The 19,586-nt window shown below is 38.3% G+C and overlaps 1 protein-coding gene across 2 annotated transcripts in view; it reads left to right on the plus strand.

The window, feature by feature from the left end:
* The window catches only part of gpx8 (glutathione peroxidase 8 (putative)), a 76,082-nt gene extending 59,771 nt beyond the window's left edge, over nt 1-16,311 (plus strand). The window contains exons 3-4 of one of the 2 annotated variants that reach the window (XR_011353489.1): nt 10,985-11,219; nt 16,019-16,311. Coding sequence is in view for 1 of the 2 variants with exons in the window: in XM_069924355.1 (XP_069780456.1) it covers nt 10,985-10,998 (14 nt within the window). In the remaining variant the exon portion in view is untranslated. Of the gene's footprint in view, nt 1-10,984; nt 12,482-16,018 lie in introns of those variants that run through there. The other variant, XM_069924355.1, reaches the window with a different exon arrangement.
* Nucleotides 16,312-19,586: the final 3,275 nt, after the last annotated feature.

The following is a 19,586-nucleotide window of genomic DNA, read 5'->3' on the forward strand; positions in this document are numbered from 1 at the left end:
CTAATTGAATGTAATTTGATATAATGGCACAGATGTGCATTATCCTAAAATTGACTTGTCAAGTTTCAGTCCTTGTGAGACTAACAGCAGAACAACACAAAATTGTACAGCATTTTGTGGTGATCTTAACTTTGAGGGTTCTGGCTTCTCATTACAAGTTATTGGCCTATTTTAATTCTTATATCAGTGAGTACACTTACTTCGCTTATCGTCTCCTCAGATTTTGGGCCAATAATTGACCAGGTTCATTATGTTTCAAAATAATTTAATAAACTGTCTAAATACACTATAATTTGCTTCTAAACAGCAAGAATTATATACTTGCCACTTAACATTTTGATAAAGATGTGGTTATCGACAGGCAATGCTTACTATTGTCTCATCAAGATGTGAGTTGCCCAATGCTAACTTTGAGAAGGTGTCATATGGAAATGCCCTGACACTGAATTTGACAGCTGGCTACATCATGAACCCTAACTTTGCTGAATATATTCAAGCTGTGAGACAGCATTGAAGTATGTTCTAAATATTTCTTAATGTTTCTGAGTCAGAAGTATTCAAAAATATCTTGAAACTTAATAAATGAATAAGTTAAAAAATCTATTTTAAAAACGTATCCAATAGGAATGACTGCATGATGAGTGTACAGTGACAGCATTTTGCAAAGTGCATATTCCCGTAGTTGCAGAGTGGTAAAACAGTCGTAAATGGCATATTTAAACAGCTGGCCAGTTTCAGTAATTATCAGTCAACTATGGATATTGTATTTACACATATAAATCAATTAGTTTTATTTGCTAATGCTTTCAGTTTTCCTGGTACAGATTTCAACAAAAATACAGACTGGAGATTTTTTCACATATTATCGTCAGAGTGCATTTTTATTCTCATTTATTTAGTGTTTGATCCCATTAATCTGAAAATCTCCATCTTGATGCCTGATCTTAAAATGACGATGAATATTCTCAATGGGAATTGATTGTTTCTAATGACTGATGGCTGATTGGTAATAGCAGCTCTACACCTGGCACCAGAGCCATGTGTCTATACAGTTGCAATTGAAACTGAGATCATAACTATTTTCTGTCTTCTTGAAAGCCAGGTTATTTTCAATGCATGCTATCAAATAAATTAAAATGTACAATATTGAAAAGTTGAAAATTCCAATGTATGTAAGAAATAAGACAGTGATGTGTTGAAGAGTATAGTTTACAAACAGCAATAAGATGAATGATCAGGTAGCTGGATGATATATAATCTCTAGTTAACTTGATGTGAATGAAGAAGTGAAAACAAAAAACAAATATATTCTTGGATCAATCCTCCAGTTTGTTTTTGACAGAGTGAAATGCCATTTTATGTCCCTGGCTTTTCTGAGATTTGTTCATTCATCTTCAGAATGAGGTTCACCAGCAGGGCAAGATTTCATGTCCATCTATAATTCTCTTTTCAGAGAAAATAATGAATTTGCTTCTATACCACTATGGTCAGTTTGGTGAATGTGTTCCAGCAATGCTGTTTTAACTTAACTCAATGTCAGTACGGGAGAAGTGGTATGACTATGGTAGTGGTTGGTGCAATGCTATTAAGAGCCAGCAATCGAGTGCTGTCCATAAGGAGCTTTTACCTTCTCCCCGTGACTTGCGTGGGTTTCCTCCAAGTTCTCCGGTTTCCTCCAATCCTTCAATCCTTCAAAATTGTATGTAGTTTAATTGCTGTATTTATAGGAGCCACAGGCTCATAGGCCAGAAGACCCTGTGATTATTGCTGGATGTGTAAACCTTTACATCATACAAGTAGATAAAGTTTGTGGATTTTGGACCCACTGTTCAATAAAATATTGGTAACCTTGATGCATCTTGTACAATAGAGCCACAACATTCCAGTGGAGGAGGGAAAAGTTGCTGATGAGATGGGTGAAGTGCTAATTTGATAGAATCTTGGACTGCATTTTGTTGTGAACACACCAACAATTCCAATTTATTTTTGTAAACTCTTCTATTACTCTTGGATGTTATTATGCTATCAGGACATTCAACATTTTATCACCCAGGTAACTTTACCAGAAGATAATGTGCACTCAGTAATACAGCCTTCATGTATTTCAAGCCCAGATACACCACTAATGCAAAACTAAGGCAAACATTAGTGTAGGATGAAAATAGCAAAAAGCAGGACAAAATTTAACAAAGAGAAAAAACAGTAAAAGAAAATGGAAAGCAGTAAAAAATGACTTAAAATTCTGCTTAATTGAATAATTTTTACTAGTGCAATTCCTCTTGTATTGATACTACTGTAGCAATAGTTCCCAAAATAGTGATTGTATTCATGACTCTAGATCAGGGGTGGCCAAATATGGCCCATTGACTGTTTTTAAGTGGCCAGGGTGAATTTTAAAATTAAAATGAAATATGGCCCTTTAGAACATAGTCTTTAAAAATAAATTGCACTGTATGTACCTTCACTTCTTACTTTCAACACTAGATATCGCTACCATTTTGATCAAATACTAGACCGATCATTGCAATGTTACTCATCGATGAAAATGTTTAGCTCAGTTGATTAAACATGGCGGAACCGAAAAGATGGAAAATACCAAGTGACTGTCAAAAATTTAAGACACAGTGGGGAAAATGAATACTTTTTCACAGAAGTCAAGGGCAAATGTGTTTATTTTATTTGCAAGGAATCTGTTAATTATAATAGCCTTCTTTAAGAGCTTCTCTACAGATTTACACATTGCATCATAATCATTAAGGTGGACACTTAGGCCATGAACTGTATTCACTGAGAGTTGTGGAAGAATATGGGTGACTGCCTTGTCCCTTGATCTTTACTCCCATTCTTATTTTGCACCCAGCATAGTGGGCCGAACGGCCGCACAGCACTGTGGGCTAAATTGCAGCACACTAGGGAGTTAGGTACTCACCTACAAGATGGCACGGGACTCCCATTGTCTTTTCTTTAAGTCACGCGCCCTTCAGGTGAGTTGTAGGCATGAGGTGATGTCACTTCCGGTCCCAGGTGTCTGGGCTGGAGGGGATTTAAAAGAGGAGGCAAATTTGAAAGAAAGAGTTTTGCTGCTAACTAACCATTGTGTCTGGTGAATTGATTTAGTAGCTCTACTGGAGTAGTCACTACACCAGCTTTTAATTGTGCACTGCTTTTTGAATGAGAGTTTTTTGGTATTAATTTAAATTTAAGAGCAGCAGATACAGAAATGCCTCCCGTAATATGTGAGCACATCAATAAACTACTGTAATTTCAACAGTTATCTGTTCAATAGTATCTTATAGTTAGTTGGATAGAAAATCAATTTTCGATGGCGCAGGGGCTCTCTGGTCTAAAAACACTGTTTTTATTTCAGGGTAACTGGTTAAAAGCTGCCAGGGTTAATATTGTTTGGCCCGTGACTCCTTATATTTTTCCATATGTGGCCCATAACTAAAAATGTTTGGCCACCTCTGCTCTAATTTCTGTGATGTGACAAATATTTATTTTCTTATAAGTATCAGGCCCCATCCACAGAATTATGCAGAATCTAAATGAATTGAACCTACTCACGTTGTGAAAATGAATATGCAACAGAAATTCAGCAGGGCACATTTTGGAAGTTTTAAATTATACTGACCCAGAAAAACCTCGAAAATTGATGTTTGCTTTAATTTAATTTAAAATCACAATTTGCAAATGTAGTGAGTGGGACTATGACTTCAAATGCTTATTACCTTTTGAGTTATCATGTTGAGCTACATGGAGTCATAGAGTTGTGCAGCATGGAAACAAGCCCTCTGGCCCACTTGTCCATGTCAACTAATTGTCTCTCTGAGTTTATCCCCTTTGCCTGAATTTGGCCCATATTCCTCCAAACATTACCTTTTTAATACTTTTTAATGCCATAATTGTACCTGTCCCTAAAGTTTCCTCTGCAGCTCGGTCCATCATGCTCCATATGAAAAGTCTTGAATAAAAAATTTCAATAGCAATAATAAAATAGTTTTAACAATAAATCATTAGTATGCAATCTTAACTTTTTTCCCCACCTCGATGCTGCCTGACCTGCTGAGAATTTTCAGCATTTTCAGTTGCAATTTCATTCTTTTCTTAACATTAATATCAGTTAAACAAAAATTACAGCTAATACAGTACTGGTTTGTCCTTCTCTTAGATCTTTATCCAATTAGAGTAATATTGCATCCTATTGATTTAAAGTGTGCCAAAATCTTAATGTGTCATTCCACATGATTGCCATAATTCAATAAGTTAACACTGTAATTTATAATCCACTAATTATTTGGTCATTTAACCTATTCCCAGAGCCATTTACTAATCTCCTCATCACACTGATGCCCCAGTATACTGTTACTCCCAGAGGGAGTATTTCTCTCTACCCAGACTACTTTACAATATCTAACTCACCTGACGCATATTATGATAAGAGGTGCATAAATTAAAAGTTATTGTTCTCTTTTTCCAAGAACTCTTGTACCTCTTGTACCAGTAACTGTACATCCTTGTACCACCAAAAATAATTCATTTGCCTATTCATTTATACAGAGAAACAATACTATGAATCTCTAAATGGCACCTAGCTCTTTTACCCAAACTCTTTGAACACCACACCTACCATCCCACCTGCTTCAATTCCCAAATGGAACCTATTTTACTGCCTAATCCTTCACTGCTTTATTACTTTGATTAACTCACACATTCAGAAAGATTGATGAAACCATGGGAACATTTATCATCTGTTCGGTGTTTTGCCATTACTTTCTTCTATGCCTCTTGAAAGATTATTTCTTTAACTTCTTCTTTGATTGATGGTGTTCTTACTTTTGGCCTCCTTACTACTGCTTTCTCATTCACTTTGTTCCGTGTGATCAGCTAGATGGTTATTCCCATTGCAACAGCCATAGGATCTTAAAAGTTGTGAGAGACAGCCGCTTGCTTTCCATCCCCAAGGATCTGTAAGGTAACACAAGAGGGATCTGCCTGTTGTCTGTTTTGTCCTTTTAATTGCTCTTGGGCCTGAAATGGAGGAGGAACCAACTGTCTTTTAGCTGTTTCTATAGGAGGGAAGCTGTTGGATGTAAACCATCTTGCGCCTACAGTGAAAAAATAGATTCCCTGGTGTAGCTAAAAATAAAGCTTGTAAAAACTCCTGATTCAGTCAGTCAATTTCTACACATTGGTCATGAAATTAGACTCCTTGGCACTAATTGGTTAGGTATCCTTCCGCAGTCGCACTTTAAAGGTCAGCATGGTTGGCGTAGCGGTTAGTACATTGCCTTTACAGTGCCAGTGATTGGGACAGGGGTTCAAATCCTGTACTGTCTGTACATTGGTACATTCTCCCCATGTCTGTGTGGGTTTTCACAGGAGCTTCATTTCCTCCCATTGTTCAAAACATACCTGGAGTGTAGGTTAATTGGGTGTAAATTGAGCAACATGGACTCGTGGGCCAAAATGGCCTGTTACCATGATGTACGTCTAAAAAAAATTATTTTTAAAATTTAGGATGTCAATACAACTGGTGCCAGCATATTAGTTAGAACAACATGTTATGCAGTAAATTAGTTACCATAGTAACAAATACATTGAGAGAACTATGTAAAGCAGACAGGTTAGTATGTCAAACAATGTAACCTAAATGGACTATGTGTACATTAAAGAGTGCCCAGGATTGTCAGTCATACAAGGAACAATTACTGGCACTACACTTAGCAGGGGAGGGAAGGAGCACCAATTAAGTTTGAAAGATAGGGAGGGAATGGCAAACCATCTGATGGAGATCAGATCAGCAGCAAGAACAGAGCGAAAGCTGAATAGGGTGCTCCATGAGGGGAATCGAAATAGAGAAAAGGCTTGGGAGAAATGGGAGAGAAGGGACCGTTGGTGTACTTGGCAGATTGTGAGAGAAGGGATTAACACTATATTTGAGGGATTGAGGAGAAAAGAAACCACTTAAAGGAAGAGAGTGACCATCTACTCAGGAGAAGGCGCTGACACTGTGATTGGTGGAACAGCGTTTTACTTGGTGGGGGAGTAAGAATGGGATCAGCTGCATTTGGGGAGTAGAGGTATGCAGCTTGGTGACAGAGAGTTGTTGAGGTAGAGGGAAAGTTGGCAGAGTGAGATGGGGAGAGTGGGAACCATGAATGTTGTCCTAAAAGCATTAGCAACATTCTCTTCACAGTGCTTCAGGTTTCAGATTTATTGTCAGATTACAAACATGACATCACATACAACCCTGAGATTCTTTTTTCCTGTGGGTGTACAAGAATTACCACTAATTGGTAGTGCAAAAAAAAACTACACAGTGCAAACATGTAAAGAAAGAACTACAGACAATGAATACAAACAAACTGGGCAATACACAGAGAATAAAAAAGAAAATCAACAAAGTGCACAAGTAAGAGTCCTTTAATAAATGTCTGATTGACTTTGTTGTTGAGAAGTCTGATGGTTCAGATGTTCCTGAACCTGGTGGTTTGAGTCTTGCGGCACCTATACTTTTTTTCCTGATGGCAGCAGCGAGAACAGAGCGAAAGCTGAGTAGGGTGGGTCTGATGATTGCTGCTGCCCTCCAACAGCAGCATTTCCCGCAGATGTACTCAATAGTGTGGAATGTTTTGCCTGTGATGTCCTGGGCTGTGTCCATTACCCTTAAGATGGCTTTACACTCTAGTATGGGTGTCCCCATACTAGACTGTGATGCAGCTGATCAGCATTGTTATGGGTTATATTATATTTTATATTATATATTAATGTGTCTTTAAAAGAGATAGATTGTGGGGGTTTAGAGTATAGGTCACTTCACAAACAGATACTTACACTTCACATCTCCTTTAAAATGCTAGAGCTTTGCCCCAACCAGATATCCAGGCTCTGAGTGCCTTTGCAAAGACAATGAAATTGTTTTGAAAGGAATTTTAAAAAGCAGGTCCAAATGGAAGAGTCCAGGCTCAAGTGCTGATAAAGATCTTTCAAGGATTGGGTTAGCCCTGCAAGAAGTTCTGGGTTTTACAAGCAGAGAGAGCAAGGAAAGAACAAACAGGATTTCTCTTAGAGAAAGGGAGAGAACTTAGAATCTGTCTTCAAAATGAGGTTTTAATAAGTCTGCTAGCTTGTCATGTTACAGCCTCAAAAGTTACTGCAGAACTAAGTTCTGACTTCAGCCTGCTGAAAATCCTTGTATTCCTTACAAGAGGAAATGGCTGGCTAGAGTGTTTGTCCTGAAATAAAGGAAATAAGAGGAACTCTGTGGTGACTTTTAAGAAGAGGTTATCATTTGGAAAACACACGATGGGGTAAGTTTCTTCGGCAAGACACTGAAGTAGATGATCGGAGGAAATCAGTTTGTGTGTGTCCAACAAGCAACAAATCTCTCTCTTAAACCAACTAGAACCTCCTGAGCAGTAACCATTTACCTTTCAGCATTAGAGCCTGGTGAAAATTCATAAATGTTAAATTCTGTGCACAGTTTAAGAATTGCCTGATACCGGTGAACTTGAAGGAGTGAGAAGTGAGATTGGACTGTGAATCAAAGAACTTTCCTGAACACATTACATACATGTGCACTTAGAATTAAAAGGTATCACAGATTATGTTATATTTTATATTGTATATAGATATGTTTTAAAGGAGATAAATTGTTGCAGGTTTTTTAGTGTATGTCACAAACAAACACTTCAACACAGATCTCATTTAAAATGCCAGAGCTCTGCTCAAGCCAGACAGTCTATGCTCCGAGGGCCTTTAACTTTGAAGAATGCCTATAAGGACTTCACAAGAAGGTGTTAATTGGACATGCTGTGGAGTAATGGATTATTGTTTTGGAAAGCAACAGATGAACGAACTCGAAAGATTAGGTCCGGTGCCGCAATCTGTCTGAATTGCAGTTTGCTGTTCTAGGAAGCTCATGCAGTTTTGCAAGCAGTGAGAGTCAAACAGGCTTTTTTCTGAGTGAGTGAGAGAGATTTGAAGATGGGTTGTGAGTTCTTTGTTCAGCATGTTCAAAGCTCTTGTGGTCTATACAAGAACAGATGGCTGGCTGTATAGTGTTTCACTTGGAATAAGGTAAACACCAAAACTTGGTGAAATTCATAAATTTCAATTCTGTACACAATATAAGAATTGCCTGATACCGGTGAACTTGGAGGAGTGAGAAGTGACATTGAATTGTGAATCAAATAACTTTTCTGAACTTACACACACATTACATACACATGCGCTTAGAATTAGAAGGAGGTTAAGTTAGGTTAAGTTAATAGTAATAAGTTAGAGTTTGATCTTGTTTTCATGTTTAAAGATAATTAAAAGCAACTTTTATTTAAGTAAACATTTGTCTTGGTGAATTTCTATTGCTGAGGGTTTTGGGGTCCTCTGGACTCATAATAGCACGCTTTCCACCACACCTCTGTTGAAATTTCCCAGGGTTTCGGGTGACATAGCAAACCTCCACAAACTCCTGAGGATGTAAAGGTCCTGACATGCTTTCTTCACAATGCCATTGGTGTGTTGGGTCAAGGAAAGATCATCCAAGATAGTGAATCCCCAGAACATAAATTTGTTCACTCTCTCCAACCCTGATCCCCAATTATCACTGGATTGTATACTTTTGACTTTCCTTTCCTAAAATCACCAATGTTGTTCTGACCAGGAACCATCATTAGCTAACATCAGAAGAGCCATTCTTTCATAGAGCTACCAGGGACCCAAGTCCCAGCCCAGCACTGGAAACCCAATCAAGGTCGACGCGCTTTAATTTTCTCAGCACCCATTATTAAATCCCCTAGCTACTTTCACCAACAACCCATTGTCCTCCATATAACCTCCCATTGGCCTCCCCCAGCTCTAATTTTGAAACCTAATCAATCATCCTGGGGCTTTGATCTTCAGCCAATCAATCTCTCATAGGTTCCAATCTCCATGTTCCACCTTCCCCAAGATTCTGATCCCCAAGGATCATGTCCAACCCTCCCCTTGCATGTGCTCTCGGCTCCTTTCTCAGCTCAAGCTCCAATTTTTGGCTAACCACCTCTCAGGCCCTGAAATTTAATCACCTGCCCCATTCACTACCCTCTAATCCACCCATGCCTTGTCCTTTGCTCCTCTCTTCAAACTCAATTCAAGATGGTGTATTTTCCTCTAGATGCACCATTTAGTGTGCAGGAAAGTATGAATATTTTGTGAATTTTGCAGCAGTATGCATATAGCCAAAGCACATGCCATGTGATCACCCTTCAGTATAAAGATGAGGACTTCCATTCCAAATCATCAGAGATGTCTTCCTTCTTCAAACAATGTGGCTTTCCTTCTACCACCATGAACACAGCAATCACCTGCATATCCTCCATTACCCATACCTCTGCCCTGTACCCCTCCACCCGCACGTGCAACAAGGACAGGATTCTTCTTATCCTCGCCTACCACCCCACCAGCCTCCACATCTAAATCTCCACCATTTCTGCCACCTACTACGTGATCCCACCACTAGCCATTCTCCTCTCCTCCCTTCCACAGGGGGAAATTTCCTTCCATGACTCCCTTGTCCTCTCCTCCCTCCCCACCAATCATCCCCTTGGGAATTACCCCAGTGACCGCAGGAGATGCTCCACTTGCGCCCACACCTCCTTCTTCATCACCATTTGGGGTCCCAAACTATCATTCCAAGTGAAGCTACAATCCACTCGTGAATCTGCAGTGGTCATATACTGCATCCAGTGCTCCTATTGTGGTCTCTTTTTCATCAAAGAGACTAGATGCAGACTGGGAGATCGCTTTGTTCAGCACCTCAGCTCTGTCTGCCACAATAGCATGGATCTCCCAGTGGCCACCCTTTTTAATTCTCCATCCCATTTCCTTGCTGACATGTCTGTTCATGGTCTCATATACTGCCAGACTGAGACCACCCATAACTTGGAACCTCATCTTCCGACTGGGCACCCTCCAACTGGATGGCATTAATTTCGACTTCTCTGGCTTTCGTTAAACCCCCCCCCCCCCCCCACCCACACCCCCACCCCCCCACCCCCGCCATTTCCATCATCAGCTTTTCTATCTCTGTCTCTCCATACTATCTCCTTTGGCACAAACATGATACATTCTTACCTCATCCCTTATCATATCCAATGAACACCTTTTGTTGGTCTGGATTCCTCCCCCAGCCAGCATTTCTGAATTCTGAGATATTCTGAGATTTCCTGCTCTTGGCTTATTCTTTGAAGAAGGGGTCAGGCCTAAAATATATCTTTGTCTCTTATAGTCACTGAAAGGGCCAACTGAGTTCCTCCAGCATTTCAGTCTGTTTTTACTACAATCACAGCTTCTGCAGAGTTTGGCGTTTTACTTTAACAGTGTTCTGTTTCTAAGCATTTCCGGAGAATGTTCAAAATGTCTGCGAAGCTTGGTGATAAAGATAGCGGCTACCCTAAAATTTTTACCATCCTAATAATCCAGGATATTTCTATCTATCCTCAAAATTCAAGTTCAGCATTACCACTTAGAAGGGATATTACTAAACCAAATTGCACTGTCCCCTAAACGTCCTCTCATATAGAGATGGATTAAAAGCTGAACAACCACATTTAAAATGTATCACCTTCTAATAATGCTTTCTTTACAACTGAAGGCAAATACGGTAACATAATTAATCAAAAATTATCAGCAGTTATGCAGGTGTACAATACGTAAAAGTGCGTGGTTTCATAATCAAGAGATAGGTGTCAAAGCAAACTACTTCCCATTTCTTCATCCAACTTTAGTTTTCAGTTTCCAAAAGAAATGAAAGGAAATAAAGAACTTTAACCCAGAATAAGCTGCTTTAGAAATTATTCTTTATTTTTCAAACTGTTGATGTCAAAAACTATCCTTGTTTCTTTATTGTGGTCAAGAACAAGATTGTATTGAAAGCAGAAATACATTCTAATTTATCTACAGAAAGTGTTCTTAAATTATTTTCTTTAACTTTTGTTTAATACAGGTATTTATAAATAGTGACAGCTGAATGCAAAGCAAAACACAGCAGACCAAGGAGAACAAAGACAGACACTGGAAGAACTCAGCATCTCAAGCATCATCTGTGGAGACAGAAGGTTTAAAAACTGACATTTCATGTTGAAACACTGCATCAGGACTCTGGTTGAACTCAGTGGGTTAAGCAGCAAAACGTTGTAAGTCAACGTTTTGGGTCAAGCCTCAATCTTGACTATGCAAAGGTGAATACAGATTTAGTACTTTTTGTAACATTTATTACATTTTTTAAACTTCCTTTGAACCCTAGATTTACTTGTAACTTCCTGTTTAAAAGATTATTTATGGTATCTTTTATTTCTTGGGTCATTTGATGAATCATGGTGTCTTGAAAATTAAAATATTTCAATGTAGGGAGAAGAATGAAACAATATTTAACTGATTCTTAAAAGTGAAGATGAGTTTTCTCATCATCATCAAAGCTAGTGGGTTGTATTAAAAATGACGATGAGTCAGCGTACAGGAGGAAAATTGAAAATGTGGCTTGATGTTGCACCAACAACAATCTCACTCTCAATGTCGCCAAAACCAAGGAGTTGATTGTTGATCTCAAGAAGGAAAAATCAGAGGTGTATGATCTAGTGATCATGGGCTGAGAGGGTGAGCAAATTTAAGTTCTTGGGAGTCACTATCCCAGAGAATCTTTCCTGGACCCAACACACTAATGGCATCATGAAACACATCAGCACCTCTATTTCCTCGGGAGTTTGACTGACATCATAACCCTGGCAAATTTCTACTGTTCTGTGGTGGGAAATGTGCTGATTGAGTGCATCATGGTCTGATATGGGGACACCAATACCTTTGAGCATAAAGTCCTTCAAAAGGTAGTGGACACAGCCCAGGACATCACAGACAAAACCCTCCCCTCCATTGAGAACATCTACAGGTAACACACCATCAGAGAGCAGCAGCAATCGTCAAGGATCCACACCAATCAGCACATGCTCTCTTCTTGCTGCTACAATCAAAAAAGAGGAAAAAAGTGCCACGAGACTCACACCAACTAGTTCAAGAACAGCTCCACTATCAGATTCCTCAACAACAAATTCAGAGACTTATTTAAGGACTCTTACTTTTGCCCTTTATTCATTTTTTTCTCTCTCTGTATTGCAAAATCAGTTTGTTTACATTTATTCACTTGTTTACATGGAAATGTATCTTCTTGAGTAGAGCTTTTTGCATTATCAAGAAGTAGTCATGTGGTATTAAAGTAAATATTAAAATAATTTTGAAGTATTAAAATGAATTAAAACACAAAATGGAAGCCTGATGTCTGGGAGATTAAGGGACGGCACCATTAATATAATGCAGACTGGTATGACCTTCATAAGGCACCAACAGAGAGCTTTGAATGCAGCAGTGTAGTTAAGAAATTAGTGCTTTTGCTGAATGTGGAGTCAATGCAACCCAGTGCTCTTATTATTCAACCTTGAAACAGGGATATAGGGGAGGGGACTACCGGGGGTGTGACTTACCTTGTATGTAATGATAATTTATCTTACATGAAGAATAATGATGTAATCTTCTAGTTTGACTTGTTTACTTGAGTATGTAAAAATTGATGCATCCCTTTGTCGGGCAGAGACCCCCAGAGACTACTTTGAAGGCTGAAAGCAGTAAGGGTTCTCTCAGGTTAACTTGGTCTTCAATAAAGAGTTAACTGAACAATTTCTGTGAGTCGTGTTCTTTGCAACGAGAAGCGGCAGTTTCAATACAACAGTAATACTGCCTCACCTGTAGCAAAAAGAATCTCAGGCTTGTGTGCGATGTTATGTATGCACTCTGACAATAAATCTGAACTTTGGGCACTGGGCACATGCAGTGACATGAAATGCCATAATACTCGATCTCAGTGAGGCTATGCACTTAACTTTAATATTGATCTCAATGGGTTCAAGATAAGCAAGGAAAATAGTTTTGGCTGGCTATTACTTTCTGTTAAAGTTTCGTGAAGTACAAAGCCTGCAATGTTTGGTTTTGTATAGTTTTAAGTATTTGCATTAAGTTTTCCTTCATAGGTAAAGTCAAATGAAAATAAAATCAATGCATGAATAATGGAAAGCAACATAATATAAAAGAAATTTGAAATATAAGGGAACTGACAAGGGACATCAATAAATACGTAATATAAAATATGCCACTCCTGAGAACCATCAATAAAAGGTGTATAATGTTCTGAGCAATTCCTCATCAAAGATGGAAACATAATTAAATGGAATTATAATGTTGAAGATGAACTCCCCTCTACAAACAAAACATATTCTTAGTATCTTTTAATATTTATTTAAGCCAATTTTAGAATAAATATCTTGATAAGTGACTAAACAATTTGGCCAAAATAATAATATTTGATATGAGAAGCAAGTATTCATATGGGCTTCATCCAACACACCTTTGTGTGCTATTTGGTCAATGAAATTGGCACTGAGAAAATGGCTTTGGAAAAGCCACATCTATTAGAATGTTTCATATATTTCATCCTTAAAATCACACACTTATTTCTAAAATCACAACAAGAAAGCATTCCCAAAGGTGCAATCCACAGCTCCTTTTACTTTATGAAAGCATTTCCCTTTACATCTGAAATCCTTGGGTTATTTTGATGATCGTTACAAAAGTTTGCGGGGGGCGTGGCAAGATGGCGTAGGGAGCGGACATGCATTCCCGGTCTCCCCCAGGCAGTTATATAAATACCCGTTTTAAGAATATTTCTTTTCTGTTAAAAGTCTTTGTTTTGTTTATCAATTGTTTTTAGTTTAAAATGGCAACAAAGATTAAGGAAAATAGAGTTCAAATACAGAACAAAACTACACTCTCCGACTTTGGAAGAAACTCGGCTTACTTGCCCAGACAGAACCACGGAGTCAAGGCTGGAATTTTCTTAAGAACGGAGCTCATTAATTGGACTGTCGGATAAGCTGGTCTTGGACACCCCTCTGAAAGATGGTGATGAATATTGATTTGAAATGTTTTATGAAGATAAATTGCAGTAATTGGCATTGGTTGCCCATGAGTTTTAAAAATCCAGATAACATTAAAGTTTATTAGTGATTTTTTTTTGGATGGAATATCAGAAGGATGAATTTATTATCTATAAATACAGAACAAATTACATTCTTTGACTTTGGAAGAAATTTGACCTATTTGCCCAGACAGAGCCGGAGTTGGTGCTGGAATTTTCTCAAGAACAGAACTTATTAAAGTTGATTTCGGACTCCTTTTTGAAAGATGGCAACGAATGTTGATTTGAAATATTTGAAATATTTTCTGAAGATAAACATATATATGGAACTCCTTGACCTGCAATAAGGTTTATCAGTGATTTTTTTTTGGATGGAATATTGGAAGAGTGTATTTATTATCTGTGAGTATGCATACATTACAAACAGATTTTAATAGTTTTGAAAAGGTTTTTTTTTTAAACTAAACAACAAGATCAGCTTAATATTGAGAAAATTGGAAAAAACGGAAACTTTATTATTAAATTTGGAAATTCAGTAGAAAGAAACTATGAACAAGATTGATGATTTATAAAATTAAAGTCGAAGGAGCAATGTCTAAGAAGAGTTAAAAATTTTGAATAAGTTTTTCTTGAAAATAAACAATAATTTCAACTTAACATTGAGAAGATTGACAAAGTGGAAAATTTGGTATTAAATTGGGAAACACAGAAGAAAGAACTTATGAATAACATTGATGCTTTAGAAGATCAAGACCGAAGGAATTATGTTCAAGAAAATTTTAAAAGATTTGAAAAAACTTTTTTTGAAAGTAAGCTACAAATTCAACTTGAGACTGAGAAGAATGGAAGATTCGGTGTTGAACTGGGATGTTCAGAGGTGTTTTAATTCAGTGGATGAAATTCAGGAAGACTTGAAAAAAAAATTTTAAAAAAGCTTTTATTGATTGTAAACAATGTTTAACTCAGTGTTGGGAGGGTGGAAAGGGTGCAAAATTTAATATCAAGTTTGGATTTTCAAAAAAAGAGTTTATGAATAAGATTGGTTAAATTGATGGACCGGGGTTTTATGGATATAAGAAATGATGATTTTTCGGTTTATACATGTATTTTGTCTGCCTGGGTGGGGGGGAGGGGGTGGTACTTCTGCTCCCGAAAGTCATATGCCACTTGTGGTTTATACCACACCCATTTGGGTTTTTGGGAATTAACCACCACATGGTGGTTTCCTAAGGGGTTAGGGGAGGTGGGGGGGTGAAAATTTGAAAATTATTTAGTATCTATTATGTAATATTATACTAAGTCAATTTGAAATGAATGTATAGAGATACTATAAATAAATTTCCGACAAAAGTTTGCACCTTCCTTTGTTCATTTTGAACAATGTGCTTGCTGTCAAATGATCACAAGATAATAACAGGTGAAGAAGGCAAACCTTAATTCACTAATTGCTTGCTGGGTTTTTTTTCAAGGCATTTAGCCACAAACCCTCCTCTCCCTATTTTGCCGCTGATCCCAGTCTCCTTCCCCCACCAAGCAAAATGCTGCTGCTTTTCTCTCTGACACTCAGCCTCATTTTACGATAACCAAATTCTCTAACTCCAGTCCAGCATCAATCAGTCTTGGGTATAAAATTCATGTATTTGCTTTGCTTCCAATGGATACATCTATCAGCACATGAAAACAGAAGGAATATAATTGACCTCAGCTTACTTAGGTGGAATTACCCAAGAGGCATGTTTATTTTAAAAATCAGAGGATGATAACCCACCCCTAACTCCTGTTAACATGAAAATATGCAAAAGATGATTCATGCATTGAGTTTTATGCACCAAATTCTCAACCACCTTTCTGCTTTCCCATCAGAGAGGGATGCAATGGTTGGCTGATTTATCTATATGCAATATGCTACCATGGAAAGTCAGAATGTCACTACTTGAAAGCACACATTGTGATTCTATTTCTTCTGACATGGAATTGCTCGGATGCTACATCAGATTTTTATTTTGTTTATTTTTTCAGGATCCAGCCAACGTGTTTCCCTCGAACCAATTGTCTTGCTGGGCTATTTACTAGTTGTACATGTGGTCTGGAGTCACAAATAGGAAATACCCACACAAGAAGCCTGCCAGCTAAGGCAGATGGCCTCAATGCAAGGATGGATACATGGGAATGGGATATTATAACTATTACAGAAATATGGTTGAAGAATGGGGAGGACTGTCAACTCAATGGAGTTCAATTGTTACAGGTGTAAAAGAAGTGAATGTAAGAAAGGAGGGAACATTGTGCTTTTGATAAAGGAAAAAAAATCACAGCAGTACTTCAATAGGATATTTCTGGGGATCATCCGTGAAACTACGTGGGTGAAACTCAAAAATAAGAAAAAAATGATCGCTTTAATGGAATTAGAGGGAAATTGCAGATTGCAGTAAGAAATACAGGCCTGTAATAGTAGATGATCTTAATTTCCCTGATACTGAATGGGAATGCTTTAGTACTAAGGGCTTCAATTGAATGTGCTTAGAAAGTTTTTTCAAGCAACATGCAGATTGCCCAACCAGAGAGGTAACAATACTGGGCCTCCTTTTGTGAAATAAGGCAGGGCAGGCGACTGAATTTTTATGATGTGACTTTATTTAAGAAGCCTGAAAGGATAAGCCAGGGTCAGTGAGCCTAACATTAGTGGTGGGAAAGTTACGGGAGGCAATTCTGAAAGACAGAACATACTTGACAAGAAATGATTAAGGACAGTTAGAATCACATCTCTCCACCACTACCCTCTGTCTTCTACCATCAAGACAATTTTGAATCCAATTGGCCAACTCACCTTGGATTCCATGTGATTAACCTTCTGAACTAACTTGCCATATGGGACATTATCTCAGGCATTGCTAAAGTCTATAAATATAATATCCACCTTACTGTCTCATCACTCCTTTTGGCGATTTGTGAAACATAATCTTCCATGCACAAAGCCTCCAAGCAGACCCTGACTATTCGCATGCTGGTAGATCTTGTCCCTCAGAATCACCCCCAGCAACTTTCCCAGTCCTGATGTCAGGTTTTCTGTCCTGTAATACACGGACTTGTCCTTGCTACCCTTTTAAAATATCACCGCATCATTAACTACCCTCCAATCATCCAGCACTTCACCCGAAGACAAATATTATGTATATTTATCTGCAAGGGCTCCCACAACTTGTTCCCAAGCTCCTCACAAGGTCTGAAGAAGCATTTCATTACTCTCTGGGTATTTGGCCACTCCATGCTCTCCAAGACCCCCAACACCTTCCTGGTCCAGAATATTGCAACTTGTTTGCTTCATTTCCTTGCTTTCCATCATTTTCTCCATAGCAATGACTAATATTTATTTAAAATCTTAGTTGTCTTCTGGCTCTACACTAAGGTCATGTTGACTTTTAATGGGACCATATGTGTAAAATCACCTGGGATTTTCATTTATCCTGCCTGGTAGATGCATCTGATGTCCTCTTTTTGCCTTTCAGATTTTTCCTCTTAACTGTACTCCTATACTTTTTATACTTATCAAGGGAATTATTGGCTCCAGGCTGCTTAAACGTGATGTATGCCTTCTTTCTCCTGCCCAGAGTCTCAATGTCCCTCATCACCAGAGTACCTTAAATTTACCAGCCTTACCCCATCCCTCTAAAAGGAGTATGCTGTGCGTTAACTTTTGCTATCCCACTTTCCAGCTAACCCTTTAACTGCAAACAATCACTCTCAATCAACCCCTGCAAGTTCTTGCCTACTGCCTCCAAAATTGGATGCCCCAGTTTAGGACCTTCACTTGTGGACCAGTCCTATCATTCTCTGTAACTACTTTAAAACCAATAGTGTTATGGTCACTGGTTCCAAAGTCAGGGCCAAATTATTGTAGTAGAGAAGGTAGCATACACTACTGGCCCCAGATTTTCAAGGGCCCCCGAGTTTATATACTATGAATTATGAGAAACTTTCTTGTTTTCATCTTTGTGCAGCAGCTATGAGATAGTCTGTGTTAGTAACCCCGATTAAAGGTAAGGTTAGCGATTTTAGCCAATTATCACCTTTAATCGGGTTATTACCACAGTCCATGGGTGTGGCAATGTTCATGGGTCATTGCAGGCTGCACAATTTTCTCAGGGAAGGGTTAGGGTTAGGGTGGGTGCAATTTCAGTGTAAGTGCAAAATGTTTAAGTAAGTTTTAACAGGTGGGGGGGGGCTACAATTTCAGTGCTGATAATCACTGAATACATAGTGATCTAAGAAATCTAGCATCATTTTCTTAAGAATAATTCAAGCTCACCAAAATAGACATGCAGGGTCAATGTCAGAAAATCTCTCGAGGGGGTGGGGGGGCCCTTCAGTCACATTTCACCCTCGCCAACCAGCCAGCCAGCATAATTTAGGACCATTTAAAATAAATGCTACAGGCCTGACTATGCCTTAATCCAGCACTGTCCAAAGTGCTCCTCACTGACATTTCAATCATGTGCACAATCTTGTTCCTTAAGTGGAGGTCCATTGTTCTGTCCTCTCCAGTAGGTCCCTCGATATATTGATTAAGGAAGCTTCTTGGCCACACTTAACTAATTTCACCCCATCCAAGTCATTTGTGTCAGTTCTGTGTCAGTTCTGTACATCAAACAAAAGAAAACCTAGACAACAAAAGCAAAGAAAAGAAATGCCTGGAGTTGTTTTGCAGATATATATATGCACTATATAGCCCCTCTCATAGCTTGGTACTAATGTAGACAGCACGTGCAGTCAATTCTCCACATATCTGTGCTTAAAAATCTGTAGTCAAGCTCCTACAATGGCAACAGACTCTAACATTTGAACAGCACTCACTTTAAACATATGAGCATGCTCTTGTATTATGTATGGGTTAAGTTAAAAATGGACTTAATGGAAGCAGATACTTTCAAGGTTTTTAATTTTCACTCACACCAACCCATTCGCTCCTACTGATTTCAAATTTCCCATTTCCTTTTTGTTTTGGCATGGTATAAGTTGTCAGTAGAGTATTGCCCACATGAATGTACCTGTTCTCTACAGGTCTATCACCAATGTATATAGTGTATATAGTTACAGTATCTAGACTGTGCTTACAGCGATTGGCTGAGAGCTAAGCCATGCCTACTGTCTGGGCCTTAAAGGGTTGTGTCCCTAGCCAGGTTGGATCATTCCGGACTGGTCGGCCACCTGTGAAGAGCTCCTGTCTTTTGCTAATAAAAGCCTTGGTTTGGATCAACAAATCTTTGATTCTTTCGATGAGCTCTACAACCTCCAACTTTCCATCTTGATTTTAGACCTCCAGTAGACACAATGTTCTTTTTCTCCATTTTTATTGCACTCTTTCTTTTGACTTAACTCATAGTGAAGTTCCAACATTTAACTCATTTTTAGATAGATTTGCAGTTGTTCTGATTCTGATGATAGCCTATTATCGACTTTTAACAGGTCTTTACATTTTTACCAATACTGTTGAGAAGTTTTGGAATGGATCTCTAAAAGATCAAAATAAATTATGTTTAAGCACAGGATTAGAAAATGTGGTTCATTTAAACTTTAATCATACACAGAT

The sequence above is a fragment of the Narcine bancroftii genome, chromosome 3 (assembly GCF_036971445.1).
Source record: "Narcine bancroftii isolate sNarBan1 chromosome 3, sNarBan1.hap1, whole genome shotgun sequence".
NCBI lineage: Eukaryota > Metazoa > Chordata > Chondrichthyes > Torpediniformes > Narcinidae > Narcine > Narcine bancroftii.